This window comes from Myotis myotis, unplaced genomic scaffold (assembly GCF_014108235.1).
Source record: "Myotis myotis isolate mMyoMyo1 unplaced genomic scaffold, mMyoMyo1.p scaffold_m19_p_2, whole genome shotgun sequence".
NCBI lineage: Eukaryota > Metazoa > Chordata > Mammalia > Chiroptera > Vespertilionidae > Myotis > Myotis myotis.
In genome coordinates this window covers 137,820,193-137,834,536 of record NW_023416324.1, presented here as the reverse complement: position 1 = coordinate 137,834,536, position 14,344 = coordinate 137,820,193, and the positions used below count along the sequence as shown (strand labels likewise).

At 38.7% G+C, this 14,344-nt stretch overlaps 2 protein-coding genes across 6 annotated transcripts in view; one reads left to right on the top strand and one right to left on the bottom strand.

Annotated features, from left to right (window-relative positions):
* The window catches only part of CMSS1 (cms1 ribosomal small subunit homolog), a 413,449-nt gene that overhangs the window by 18,556 nt on the left and 380,549 nt on the right, over nucleotides 1-14,344 (top strand). The gene's annotated exons all lie outside the window — the stretch shown is intronic.
* Nucleotides 6,816-14,344, bottom strand: part of LOC118677273 (filamin A-interacting protein 1-like) — a 35,121-nt gene continuing 27,592 nt past the window's right edge. For all 4 annotated transcript variants that reach the window (XM_036352287.1, XM_036352285.1, XM_036352284.1 and 1 more), the window contains exon 2: nucleotides 6,816-9,948. In XM_036352287.1, coding sequence (XP_036208180.1) covers nucleotides 7,152-9,833 — 2,682 coding nt within the window. In that variant the 5' untranslated portion in view covers nucleotides 9,834-9,948 and the 3' untranslated portion in view covers nucleotides 6,816-7,151. The remainder of the gene's footprint in view (nucleotides 9,949-14,344) is intronic.

Here is a 14,344-nt window from a genome sequence, read left to right as displayed (position 1 = left end):
GAGAATGGGACAATGGAGTTTGACCTGTTTTCATATCTGTTTTTTGTCACATACTAACAACCTGGAGCAATTTTCCTTATCTCTCAGAATTTTAATTTCTTTATGTTTAAAATTGTGATAAAGCCCCGTTTATAGGATTGTTGGGAAATAAACTAACATTGTATAAAGGATTAATTTTCTCCTTTTTGTTATGTGGTCTCACTACTCAGAAGCCTTCTCTGAGGACACAGAACATTCCCTAGCACTGTATCAAGGCCTTCACAATCTGACAGAACTATGCCCTGCAAGCCTTCCCCCTTCCCCAAGCATCTCAACTTCAGCCACATTGCACTGCTCATAGTTCCTTGAGTGTTGATTTCCTGTTCTCCTGCCTTGCCCTCACACCTCTGCTCTTGTGGGCATCTTCCAGGAATACGTTTTGTCCTCTTTCCTAGTCTTCTTCATTCCCTAGCCCTGCTCAAATATTATCTGTTTCTGAAATCTAACCCACAAACCTTGCCCCAGCGCAGCCTGCTCCAAATTACTATAGTGCTTACCAGCTGTAGAATTCCTTTTCTGTGTTGTGCTCTTAATTACCTTTTAAGGTTGTCCTCAACTCCCACCTTAGATTCTAAATCTTACATCTGCACAGCTGTCCAGCATAGCAGTGAGTAACATTAGGTACATGATAAATATTTGTCAGTTTAATCTTGTAGGTGACTTGTTCAGGAATGAAGAAAACTTGTATCCTAACAGAAGACATTTGTGCCTGTGGTGGTTTTACACTAATACAGAGGGAATTGAAACTCCTCAGAGAGGAGTCTTTAGAGAGGTTTAAACAGTAAAGGGAGTTATTTCTTAAGTTCTTGACAATCCTCCATTTATTTTCCTCCTTTAACACAAAGATGGTTGATTGTCAAGACTTCCCTTTATTTCTCCCAGAGGCATGTGAGAATGGAAAGCTTGTCCAAAAATTCTAGTTTATAATATGGTATCTTTGAAAGAGACAAAGATACAAGATATTAATACAAATAAAAATGTTCAAATATTCACATGATCTGTCAAGTGAGTGGAAACAGTCTTTATGCAACTACAGTCTTCAGTGCAGATTTTTAAAGTTGCTTTGAGGCTTGTTTTGTCAGATTCAATTCAAGATGCCCATCTCTACACACCAGACATAACAGTTTTCAAGTGATCTGTTAAATTTTTTTCACAGCAAGTAATGTAAAGGAGAAACTGGCTCATAGAGTCAGTTTATTCATCTCTCTAATGCAGTGGTTCTCAGCTAGGGCCAGATTTGCCCCAGACATGTGGCTATGTCAGGAGACATTTTTGTTTGTCACATTTGGGGAATGTGACTTAGCATCTGGTCACTGGGTGGAAGCCAAGAATGCTTCTCAACATCCTGCAATGTACATGACTTCCCCCCCAACAAAGAATCATCAGACCCAAACTGTTAGAGTCCTGAGCTTGAGAAACTTTGCTCTGGTGAGGAGTAAAGGACATTAATTCATAGACTCTTAGAGAAGAAAACAAATCTTTTCTGGAAAGGCACCAAATGGAACCTGATCTTCTGTTTGCTTGCCTCAAATGTTCTCTCCCTCCAATCACTCCACTTACCTAAGTCTTTCCTTCCCCAGCTTCAAGTATTAATTGCTCTCTGAAGCCTTGTTAATCTACTATAGTCCCCTTAATCTCTATATTATTGTAGGAAATTTAGTTTGCCACTTGATTAAATATTAGCTGATACTCTTATTTCTTGTCTCTTCCTTGCCCAAATTAATAAGCTCTTAAAGGATAGTGAATCTTTTGTTTCCATAATACCTGGGTAGGAGGGTAGGCAATCAGTATGTCATGATCCATGTGAGGCTTTGAAGAGAAGATACTATGTGCTGAGACACTGTGTATGTCACTGATACATGAATGTTACATCAATTAGTAAACCCACCCCATCTTTCCAGAGGCCTAAGGAATGGCAGGGAGTGAGGCAGCCTTTGTAGGTCTATAGGGTCTCTATCTACATTGTTAGTTATCCAAACGTGAAAACAAAAACAAAACTTTAAAAAACAAAACTCTGAGGTGAAAAAGAAAAAGGTTATCTTAGGTAATCTTAAAAAGTATACAGGAGGCCGAAACCGGTTTGGCTCAGTGGATAGAGCGTCAGCCTGCGGACTGAGGGGTCCCGGGTTCGATTCCGGTCAAGGGCATGTGCCTGGGTTGTGGGCACTTCCCCAGTGGGGGATGTGCAGGAGGCAGCTGATTGATGTTTCTAACTCTCTATCTCTCTCCCTTCCTCTCTGTAAAAAATCAATAAATAAAATATATTTAAAAAAAAAAAAGTATACAGGAGATGTACAGATTGGTAGTTACAAAAGTCATGGGGATGTAAACTATAGCATAGGAAATATAGTCAGTAATGTAATAACTATGTGTGGTGCCAGGTGGGTACTGGGAATATCAGGAGAAACACTTTGTAAAGTATATTATTGTCTAACCACTACGCTGCTGAAACTAAAACAAAATAATATTGAATGCACACTGTAATTGAAAAAAATAAGACAAAAATTTAAATATACAGAACTGTTTTGTTTATGAGATGGAGGGGGGAAGAATTCACTCACATATAACTAATTTTAGGCTTTCAAAAAATTGTCTCAAATAATCAGATAAATTTGATCTCTCTTGACCAATAATTTTGTGAAGAACAAGTGACATTTTAAAATGAGGACACAAGAAGGAGGATTATCCTATCACTAGGGTAGCTGATTGTGATGGCAGAGTGCATTGTTATGGCACCATTGTAAGTGTAAAACCTTGTGTCCTGATGGAAAGTTGACAGATTCGTATGTGCTTCCATATAAACAGTGTTAATTCATTATCGAATTATAAGTTACTTAGAAGTGTTGGCCAGTTAATTTGCTGGACTCTCCAAGGATTCCTTATCCTACAGTGTTGCCTTTGGGGGATTCTGCTCTGATATATCTGACTGCACAAAAACTTTATCCTTCTTCACTGAGCTTTAAGAGTAAAAGGGTTCATCAATTGGAAAGGGCTTGGAGTGTAATCTAAATAAAAATGAATTTTAAAGGAGTTTAAGGTTTGGAAACTAATGAACTACTTGTTTTTCTTGCTCTTTCTTCATTTGCTTCACTGTGGCCTGAGGTGAATGGAGTCCTTTGTTTTGGTTCATCCAAACTGCTCTCTTTAATGTGTGTTCTGGACCATTCCCAAGAACTGCTGTAGGCTTATGTTGAGGGTCTGGGATCTGAGAAAGAACAGCGCTTGGAGGTGTCAGACAGTGTGCTACTGCTCAGTTAAAGATTCAGGCATCTATGCTTTGTACTGTTATAAAACTGGGAACCTTCCCACCCAATAAATTGGTAATGATTTTTTTTTATTTTGTTTTTTTTAATTGTTTCTTTTGAATAAAAAGAAAACGTGAGGACAGGCCACTAGAGGGCAGAATAGTCACACTTCCAGGTGTAATTCATTCTGGAGTGAGACCACAGTCAGAACACATTTACTAATGTTTATCAATATAGGAATTTGTAAAACAATGGAGTATCTACTTTAGGGTGCATACTAATCAGCAGAGGAACTTTTTAAAAATGCAGCTTCTTAGGCCTCTACCCTCAAATATTCTGATTTGATAGCTCTGGATGGGATCCCGGATTCTCTTGGATTTTATTTAGAGAAACGCTGATCTTAATATTTTGGGCATTGTTGCCTGATTATCTTTTGTCTTACGATTATTTTGGGAAATAGAATGTTGTTAATTTAAAGATCTTTGTTTAACAAGTTCCAAAGGAGACTGGCTTTGTAAAGACACAGAATCAAAGCTACTTGTTTTTGTGTGGAGTTATTCTTCAATCAGTAAAAAGGATAGAATCCTTAGGCTACAAGTCTAAAAATTTTTAATTAAATATCCCTTTCATGACCTTCTCACAGTGCAAGCTAAGGGTAAAATTAACCTTTGGATGTCATAAAGACCCCACAGAAAACATCTTGGCATTGTGAATTTTAGTTGCAGAGACCTATGAGTGGAATTTATGGAATCCCATCATCATCTTGAACAAGTATAGAGAGACTCCTCTATATGTAAATATACAACTATGGGAAATACACATTGTCCTTCTAGCAAGGGTGCTGATTTTATTTTCACCAGTGCCCCCAAAAAGCAGTGCATCCTTGAGGGGAAGTTTTGCCATTGCTCTTAAATGGAAAGAAGAATGTGGTAAAATCATTCAAATCTGTGATAGGATGCCACAGCTCAAAAAGTTAGAGAGATGGGGGGAGGGGCAAGTAAAAATGAAACTTGGTTCTGAAGCTGGGGTTTTGACCAATGAAAGGAAGATAGTATTTTTTCAGATGTATATAAAAGCAGTGTATCTTTTTAAATTCTCTCCTGGGCATTCTTTTCCCCAAGAATATAACTCTCCATCATTACATATCTCATATAAATATTTTTTAGTGTTACTTTCTCCTTCCTAGTTTTCAAGGTTCTTCTGTGATTGTACTAGTATGTGGATGAAAAAGAAAGCTCTGTAACCACACACACACACATGCACACACACGCAGATATAAAATTATTTTTGAAATGAAAGTCTAAAACTCTAGAATGTCATTTTAGGTATGATTTTATAGAAATGGGAAGATTATTTTTCTTAGAAATGATGCTGTGTTTACAATAAACTTTAATTATTATCATTTTTAATAATCTATGTTATTAATCTTAACAGTGGTCCTAAAGTTTGATACTAATATGAATTATTATACCCAAGTGATCCTCCCAGTAGAGGAATCTCTACAAGAGATTTGACTTGTAAGCTCAATAAATCCAGTAATGTTAATCACTTGGGAAGCCTACTTATAGTTAATACCTGGAACAGATAATAAAATGGGAATCTGTGCACTATCATCATGGAGCTCAGGACATTTGATGTTAATTTTATTGTAGAGAATTGCTCTGGCTACATAATATAAAAAATTGAATTCTTACAAAATGGATGGACTAATGAATAGCCAGAGATCCTCAAACTGTCTTAGTTGTAGGTATGCCAAGAGTGAATTTTCCCTTTAGCATTTGGGGCAGCCAGGAGAACCTTGGGGTGACAGGACTCCATGGCTGATCATCTCTGCCTCTTCCCCCATTTCCTGCCAGTGTCATGGAAACATGTGTTCTGTTTATGACAAAGATTGGGAAGCACTGTGAAGACCATGCCCTTTAATTGTTTCTAGTTTCGTTCATAATTTTATGATCAGTACCCTTCAAAATGTTACTAGTATTCTCTCTTGATTTTTATCTAGAAAAACATCTTATGCAGCAGCATTATCAATGTCTACTTTGAAATACTTTTTAAAATGAAGTATGCAGGTTCCTTCTAAAGTTTTAGCCTAAGGTGACTTAAAAATAAAAATAGTTTTGAAAAACATTTAGGCCATCATGTATTTTGTAATACAGTTGGGTCACTGCTGATTCCCAAGATACATGTGTTTAAACAGAAGCTTTCTCATTCATCACCAGCCTAAACTTTCATCCAGATTTATTTAATGATGATGCAAGCCCACAGCATTGGTGGTGTAGTTCATCACCATGGAAGTGTTTCTGTCAACAAATCCTCGCTTGGCTATCATGAAATTGATTTTGCAGGGAAAAGGAGGATAACTGTGAAATATTTCTTTTACTTCTAAAGATCTTTACAGTTTGATCTTTACAGTTTATGTCCAAATGAATTGTGTTTCAAATCAATAACAAGCAATAAAATTAACCAAAGTAAATCAACAGTTACAAAGTTGGAAAGGGAAAATGGCAATGAGCTACTTTGTCTGAAATTTTTTGGAAGGTGACTGGGGAACCAGATTTGTAATTTAAAATCTTCCTCTGGAAGCTGCTGCTCTCTGACATAGAAGTATGGATTAAGCTCGGAGGATCCCATGAGCCAGATGCCAGAATTTCTACGCTGCCTTGGTTGAGACTTTCTCACCTACCGTATAAATGGCATAACAACAATCACAGAGGAAATGTCCCTCAACACACACACTCCAAGATCTTTTTTAAACACGCCTTTTCTATAACTTGTGTTTGTAACTATCTTGGCTTTTATTTGCTTGTTAAAAAGTTAAAAAAACAACACATGGTTAAGTTGTAAGCTTCTAAAGGCAGCCATTTTAAAAGCAAGGTAGGAAGCACCTACCTTAAGTAATCCAAATGATTTGAGGAACCAAATAGGGAAAAGGAACAAAAATGACATTTTTGCTTTGAAGCCATGTTCAAGAGTACTTGTCATAGTGGCCAGGTCTAGGTTTGAGTGTAGACATACATGTTTTATGGAGATTTTCATCTGTGGTAGAGATACAGTCAACTCTTGATTGTCAAGGTAACTTTTATTACTTGTATTTCCAAATGTATTTTTTCTGGCTTCCTATCACATTTCAAAGTTTTTTACTTTCACCATCAGCTCATTTGCTCACAAAAGCAAATTATTTAATATTATTTTATTCAGTTATTATCAGTACATTAAGTTCCTAAGTTCCTAAGATGTGTGAAGCATTGTGCTGGGCACCAGAGATATTGAGAGATATCTCCAACACTAAGTTAAGTTTGCTCCTGAGAGATCTTATAGTTCACGTTGAAATCATAAAGTTTTATTGATTTAAACCACTTTCTCTGCCTTTATATGTGATCAAAAGTTGACTGTAACATGGGAAGTAGGTTCTGTTTGCTCTTTTTTTTTCTTTTAAGGAAGAATTAATAGACATTATGAACAGGAAATAAAATTCTGTACATGCAAAAATATAACACAAAAATGACCAAAAGAAAATTCAGCAAGCAATGGTAAAAATAACAAATTATTTACTGCTTTATAATGTTAAGGTATTTCACCAAGACAAGTTGCAATCAAATTAATGTGAGTTATGGAAAATAAAATACATAAAGATGTATTTATACAAGTGCAGATTAAATATTTTCCATACAGGTATGTAAATGAAAAGATATACAGTAAGTGCACACTTGATATGATTATGCAGGCAACAGTTAGTTTCAGGTACTGTTGAATAGTTCATGCACAAACCTTCCCAAAGTACAAGTTCAGTCAGTCTTTGGGGGATGTGGAGGATAATTAAAGAAGACTGAGTTCCTTGCAATAATATCAGTATAGACTGGACGAGGGTCAGTTATATATATTACTTACTGTAATTTGTGATTGTCGAGGAAGAGGTGTGGCTGTTGGTGTGATAGTAATACTGCTGGTGACTTTATTGGTTGTTTTGTTTAGTGCCCCATTAGTTATGCCTTGAGTTCGGTTATCCTGCGGTGGTGTTGAAGGGCTGGCAGGTCTCACGGGGCTGGCTACAGCTTGCATGTAAGGACTTCCTAAGTGAATGTGGATTTTATTATCCTCAGTAGTTATCACACTTGAGCTATTACTGTTTGAACGTTGAAACTGCCATGATGACTGCCTGTCTGGAGAGACTCTGAAAATCGCGTGCTTGGCACTGATTTCTAGTGGCTCTGGGGAGCGTCCCTGCTCAGGAGAGCTCGCTGAACCAGTCACAGCCAAAACCTGAATAGGTGACATTGTCCTTTCTGGAGTTATGGAACCACAAGACTCTGGGGTCTGTGCTCTAGCAAAGGCTGCCATGGTAATTGGGGACATGCCTTGCTCTAAATTCATGAGGCCTTCGGCAGAGGTTTTGGATTTCACTGGTGTTATGGAGGCGTTCTGGAGGATAGTTATCCTTTGCTTTGGGGTGCCACAGTTTGGTATCACTGCAGTGCTTGTGTAAGAGTGAGGACTCTCTGTGGTTGGACTTGTGATTTCAAGAGTGGCTGTGTTTTGGATATGGTCTGGAGTAACCTTTATATGAAGTGGCTGCCCAGGTGTGTGGCTTAGGACTAGATCTCCAGGTTGTACAAAGTTGCCATTGGGTTTAGTTTGTATTTTTCCATTCTGAGGATGGCCCTCCTTGGATTTCATCCAAGGAATCCATAGCTTCCTGTTAATAGGACAGGGAGTAGATGAGTTGCACTTGAAGGACAGCACAGATTCCTCCTCATTTGGATCCTCTTCCTGGTCCTTACTCTCCTCATAAAACTGACCATTGATGACTGCCTGTTCCAGAGGAATGAGACTCTTGTAATCAGGCGGTTCATTGTCTGCTGCTTCTGTTTGAACTTCTTTAGAAAACACTTGAGGGTCAGAGATTTTTCTTCCGTTGAGACTAGGCCGTAGACTCTTACTGAAATGCCGGTACCTCTCTAACTCTTTAGTGAGGTTTTCAATCTCTCTTCCTAAATCTCTGTTCCTGTTTTCTTGTTGATTGAGTTTCTTTTGCAGGACTGAATGGTCTCCCTGGAGGTGACATATCAGGTCCTCAGTTGCCATGTATTCATGAATTTTCTCTTTCAGTGCCTCCACTTCTCTTGAGAGATGCCCTGATTTAGCTTCTTCTTCTTGAAGCCTTTTGAAAAGCCATTGTTCGTGGCTAGACTCTGTCTTTTCTGCCAACTGGTACTTGGCAAGTTCCATTTTAACATGTTCCAGCTCTTCAGATAAAAATTGAGCTTTGTCTCGTTCATTAGCATACCTTCGTTCTAGAGTCTCGTATTCATCTTCTGTTTTCATGAGGTCATCCTCAATGGCTTTCATATCCTTTAACTTCAGTCTCAGTTTTTCTACTTCTTGAGAGAGCTCTTTAATCTTATTGTTTTCTTGGTGTAATGTTGTTGTGGACTTACCAGAATCTTGATTTAAATTGTTTTTTAGGAAATCTTTCTCCACTGCTTCCAATGATTGAAGCCTATTTTTCAATATATTAACTTTGGACAGAAGATCATTTCCTTTCTCCTCTTCTGCTTTCAATTTGTTTTTTAAATCATCTCTCTCCTTGGTTATACTGTACATTTTTTCTTCCACATCAGTTTTGGACTTCAGTGCCCTTTTAGTTTCCTCAATTAACTTCTCAGTAACCGTTGTCACTTTATTTTGCTCCACTTGAAGCTGAGAAGAAGCAGCTTGTAACTTATCTTCAGTTTGCTTTAATTTTTCACTCATTGTTTTCCGTTCATCTACTAGCATCACAGTTAATGTTTTCAGTTTAGTTAAATCTTCTTTTAGGGTGAATTCTGTCTTTTCCAGCTGATTTTCAATGGCTTCTAGCTCTTTGATCCTTACTTTTAAACTCTCCAGTTCTTGAGACAACTGCTTTGTGGTCATCCTTTCTTTTTCTAAGTTGCATTTCAGAGAGTAACATTCTTGTTTGCTTTTGTTGAAAGCATCTTCTAATTTTTCCAGAGCCATAATCCTTTTATTGAGTTTTTCAACCTCGAGTTTAAAGTCTTTACTCTGTGATGTTTCCTTTTCGAGCCTCTTATTGAGATCTCTGCACTGCTCCTCCATTTTTATGAGCTCTTCATCCTTCCCTTCCATTTCTAGCACTCGTTTCCTGAGCTCCTCCACCTCGGCCAAGATACCAGAGTTTCCATATTCTCCCTTGTTGATTTTTTCTTTTATATCTTGGAGCTCCTCTTCTGCTTTTCGTAAAGATCTGTTCGTTTCTTCTAACTCATCAATTTGCCGGCTGAGTGCTGCCAGCTTTTGGCGAAGCTGGCGATTTTGGCTGTCCTCATTGGTGAGCTTTGCCATAATTGTTTCTTGGTTCCGGTGAAACTTTGTGGTCTGCGTTTGCAGTTCTTTCTCTAGTCTGGTTGCCTTCTGCTCTTCTTCCTGAACTCTGGCTTCAGCAAGGGCTAGTTTAGCATGTGTTTCCTTCGTACTTGTGGTTAGGTCTCGGATTTTTTGTCTTTGAAGGGCAAGCTGTGCTGTCAGCCTTTGTTGTTCATCTACCACCATCAAAGCAAAAGACTTCAGTTTGGTCAACTCCTCTTTCAAGGCGGTGACCCTCTTCTCCTTTTCTTGCTCCTTTTTCTCCTGGGATTCCGTTTCTTGGTCAATCAGCTTCTTTAATCTGAAAAACACAAGAGTGCATTGGATTTTGTGACTGGTGCCTTAGTTAACTTATCAGCTCTGATTAAACATTTATGGAATTTAGAAGAATGTATTATCTCTTACAGAATACAGAAAGGAATTCCTGAATTTGATGGGGGAGGAGAATCATCTTGCTTTTCTGCTTTCACTGACCCCAACCCTCCTACCCGTCATTGACTGGTAACAATTGCAGTTCACCAGGAGCCTTATTAGAAGAGTAAGGGCAAGAATATTTGGGTTAAATTGCTTGTGTAGTTTACAATCTATAATAATAAAAGCATAATATGCTAATTCGACCAGACATCCTTCCGGACGACCTTCCGGATGAAGCCAGGGCTGCGGGTGCCTGCCAGTGGTCGGAGGGAAGCCCTGGTCTTGGGTGCCAGAGGGAATCCGGTGCCGGCAGCTGGGGGAAGGAAGGCCTACTCTTGCACAAATTTTGTGCATTGGGCCTCTAGTCCATTATAAACTACTTCTCAGCTTCCTCTTCGTCTCACCTGAAGGCAATAAAAACAGGCACAAGTTTGCGATTCAGTTGGACCTGGCTTCAAGACTGGCCCTCCTCTCACAGCTAACTAATCTGGACAGTAATTTAACATCTCTGAGCTTCAGTTTCCTCATATGAAAACTGGAGGCAATCATTGTATTATCTCAGGGATCATTTGAAAATTAAATGAGGTAATTTGTGTTAAGATTGTCATAGTGCTGGCACATAGTAAGCATTTGATAAGTGTTCATTATTACTGTTGTTCTTTTTTTATTAATGTGGTTATTATATTTATCAAATGGTTTGCTTGAACCATTACAATACATGTACATTAATGTCTGGTGCTCAACTTCCTGATTTGTAGTTAAGATATAATTTTATTCACTGATGGACTTCTCTGCCAATTAAAACTCCGTTTACACTAGCATGACACTGTGCCAGAAATCACTTCACATATATCTTTGTCCCCATAGTGGATGGTAGTTGAATGAGGGGGAAATAAGAGGCATCTGAAGGGGCTTAGAGTTTTTATAACATATGGCAAGAGCACAGGGTTTAATACAGTGGTTCTCAAGCTATGGGTCGCGACCCCATTGGTGGTCGAACGACCCTTTCACAGGGGTCGCCTAAGACCATCCTGCATATCAGATATTTACATTACGATTCATAACAGTAGCAACATTACAGTTATGAAGTAGCAACAAAAATAATTTTATGGTTGGGTCTCAACAAGAGGAACTGTATTTAAAGGGCCAGAAGGTTGAAAACCACTGGTTTAATAGGAAAGAGCTTATTGATGAGATTTAGATAATAGAAATGATAGAGGAAAGACTCTATTACCAGAAACATAATGATCCTCTCTTTAAAATGATTCTATTGTAGTATTTTTTTAACATTTTAAATGTGTTGGCATAACAGGAGGGCATTTTACATGAAATAAACTATCTCTTCCACACACTGTTTTCCTCAGTAATAAGCTCACAGTTTTAAATTTGTGGCACTCTTAATTACACTGGCAATGGGCTGATTATAAGAGGTGTAATTATAGCTTTGAAGTATTGTTATACAGAAGCTAAAATAGAATGGGATCCCCAAAGAAGAATTTAACTAAAATACTTGTCATGGATGAAAAGTTATAAATATTTGTTTTTTGGTCAAGCATGAAGAGTGCATAACATTTTGATTTTATTATTTATTGACTTTTAGAGAGAGAGGGAGATTTGTTGTACCACTATTTATGCATTCATTGGTTGATTCTTGTATCGGGATCAAACCCACAACCTTAGCGAATCAGGACAACACTCTACCAACTGAGCTACCCATCCAGGCACATAATATTTTAAACATTTTTAAAAAATATATTTTATTGATTTTTTTACAGAGAGGAAGGGAGACGGATAGAGTGTTAGAAACATCGATGAGAGAGAAATGTCGACTAGCTGCCTCCTGCACACTCCCTACTGGGTATGTGCCCGCAACTAAGGTATATGCCCTTGACCGGAATCGAACCTGGGACCCTTGAGTCGGCAGGCTATCCATTGAGCCACACCAGTTAGGGCATAATATTTTAACATATCTTTTCTATTAAGAATGAGTTAATTATTCAATGCATGTCTCTAATCCTTGCCAGAGAACTTTTTTTTTTTTTGAGAGTTGTTTAAGGATCTGAGAGGACATTTAAACTAATTTGGGATAGGCTTCTTGGAAATAAGAGGGTTTTTTTGAGATCCTAACTGTAATTACCCTACACAAGATGAACATGTTTAAAATAATTGTATAATGTAAGAATTCCCAAGCTTTTTTGTGGGGAGGGATCCACTTTTAGTTTTTCCTGTTTTGAGAATCTGACAGGAGGCTGGGTCAAGGGCTGTAGCCTGTGAAATTCTGAAGAAGCTGGGCTGGATGCTGGGGTGGGGCTGATGATGATCTCATCCAGTCTTGGCAAGAGGTTTGCCATGGCTTTCAGCCCTGTCCCTCTCCCTGCTTCAGACACCTGGGAGCCTGAGAAGAGAAACATGGCGGCTCCTTCCTGACTGGTTCTGGGACTTTACAACCCAGTGGCAGAACCCATGGGTAAATCGCTTTGGTGATGAAATAGTTACAGAGACTTTGGCAAAGTGTTTCTTCCTCCTACCTTAGCATTGGAATCATGTTAAATAATGTGCTGAGGATAACTGCAGCAAAATATTTTCCCATTCTACATCTCATTTCTTAGAGTTTTATTAGAGAACAATTAAAAAAAAACTTTTCAAGATTTATTTTCAACTTATTAAATAATACCATGTTATTTCATTTTCATGAGAAGGAGGTGTGTTTCCTTAGGACATAAAGGAGGGAAGATTGTTTTTCAGTGTAATGAAAAGGCCATTAATATTGAATTGCTATTAGTGAATCTTGGCAGTGCCATGACAGGCAGAAAGAATTTTGAAGAAGTTTCAAATGTTTCCAGGATTTTCAGCAGCAAGCATGATGCATGTTTTTCCGCATGGTGCAAACTCATCTATATTTTTATGGTTTCTGGAAATTAGATATTCCCAAACCCCATCTTATAAGGTAGGCAATAAAAATGTTGATTTGAATACATTTGTTCCCAGTGTTTTCCTACTACTTTCTTTCTAACAACCTGCTATTTCCCTGGGCTAGTCCATATGACAGTAAACAAGCTAGTTGGTTAAGCAGGTTAAGTGTGTCCAGGACAGAAATAGGAGTTTATACACAGAAAGAGTTATGCCCCCAGACATCATTTAGGACAGGCAACCAGTGATATAAACCTTTCAGAACCAGTCAGGTGCTTGTAATGCTATTATACATTATGGGATTGTATATATGTATGAGAGAGAGATTGATGGAGAGACAGAGACAAACAGAAAACTGGTTATGCTACTAGTATTGGAATTAGCACTTCTTCTGATATAGTGAATGGGCTTACCCTAAATCATCCACTATTTCTTGCTTTATATCCAGGAGATATTACGGTCTTGGAGAAAAGTGTTTCTTTGCAATGTTATCTTGTCTTTATAGAATTTGAAGCTGCAAGCCTTGCCTGTTGTATGCGGTGTCCTAAACAAGGAAGCTAATTGTCACACTGCTAATTACTAATTCAGGGATATCTATGTGTATGTGCATGAATATATAAGTGTCTCCCTGTGTTAATATACACATGTGCACACATATTTGACTAGGAGTATTTTTTTGTCTTTCAGATATAAATAGATGAATGTTTTCAGCAAATATTTGCTGAGTATTGACTGTAATTTAGTCATTTAAGGTCCACAATCATTGTCCAAAACTTTTGAAGTCAAATGTTTTGAAAATGATAAAGTTTTCAAATTTTAGAAAGGCAGTAAGGAGCATCCACCATCTGTATATATAAAAGCCTAAGTGACTGGACGACCAGATGACCGGCTGGTAGCTATGATGCGCACTGACCACCAAGGGGCAGACGCTCAATGCAGAAGCTGCCCCTTGGTGGTCAGTGTGCTCCTACAATGGGACTGCTGCTCAGCTGACCAGTGGGCGCCAGATGCCAGGCTGAGGGCTGGCGAGTGCAGCTGCAGTGGCGCAAGCCTCTCCTGTGGACACTCACTCTGTGCGCCTGAGTGGCGACGGCGGCAGCAGCAGATGCAGCGGGAGCAGTGCCCAGACCAGACTTGGGTTCCTCCCCAGCTGCCTGCTACTTCTCACACTCCTTCATGCTGTGCGGAATTGACACAGATAGTGGGCTGCAGCCCGACAAGCTGACAGGTAAGGCTGGGCTACGGTGGTGTGGAGGTCCACTGATTCCCACAGGCCAGGTCGAGGGACCCCACCGGTGCACGGATGGGCCTCTAGTCTATATATATATATGTGAAACCCTAAGTGACCGAACGACCGGTCACTATAACATGCA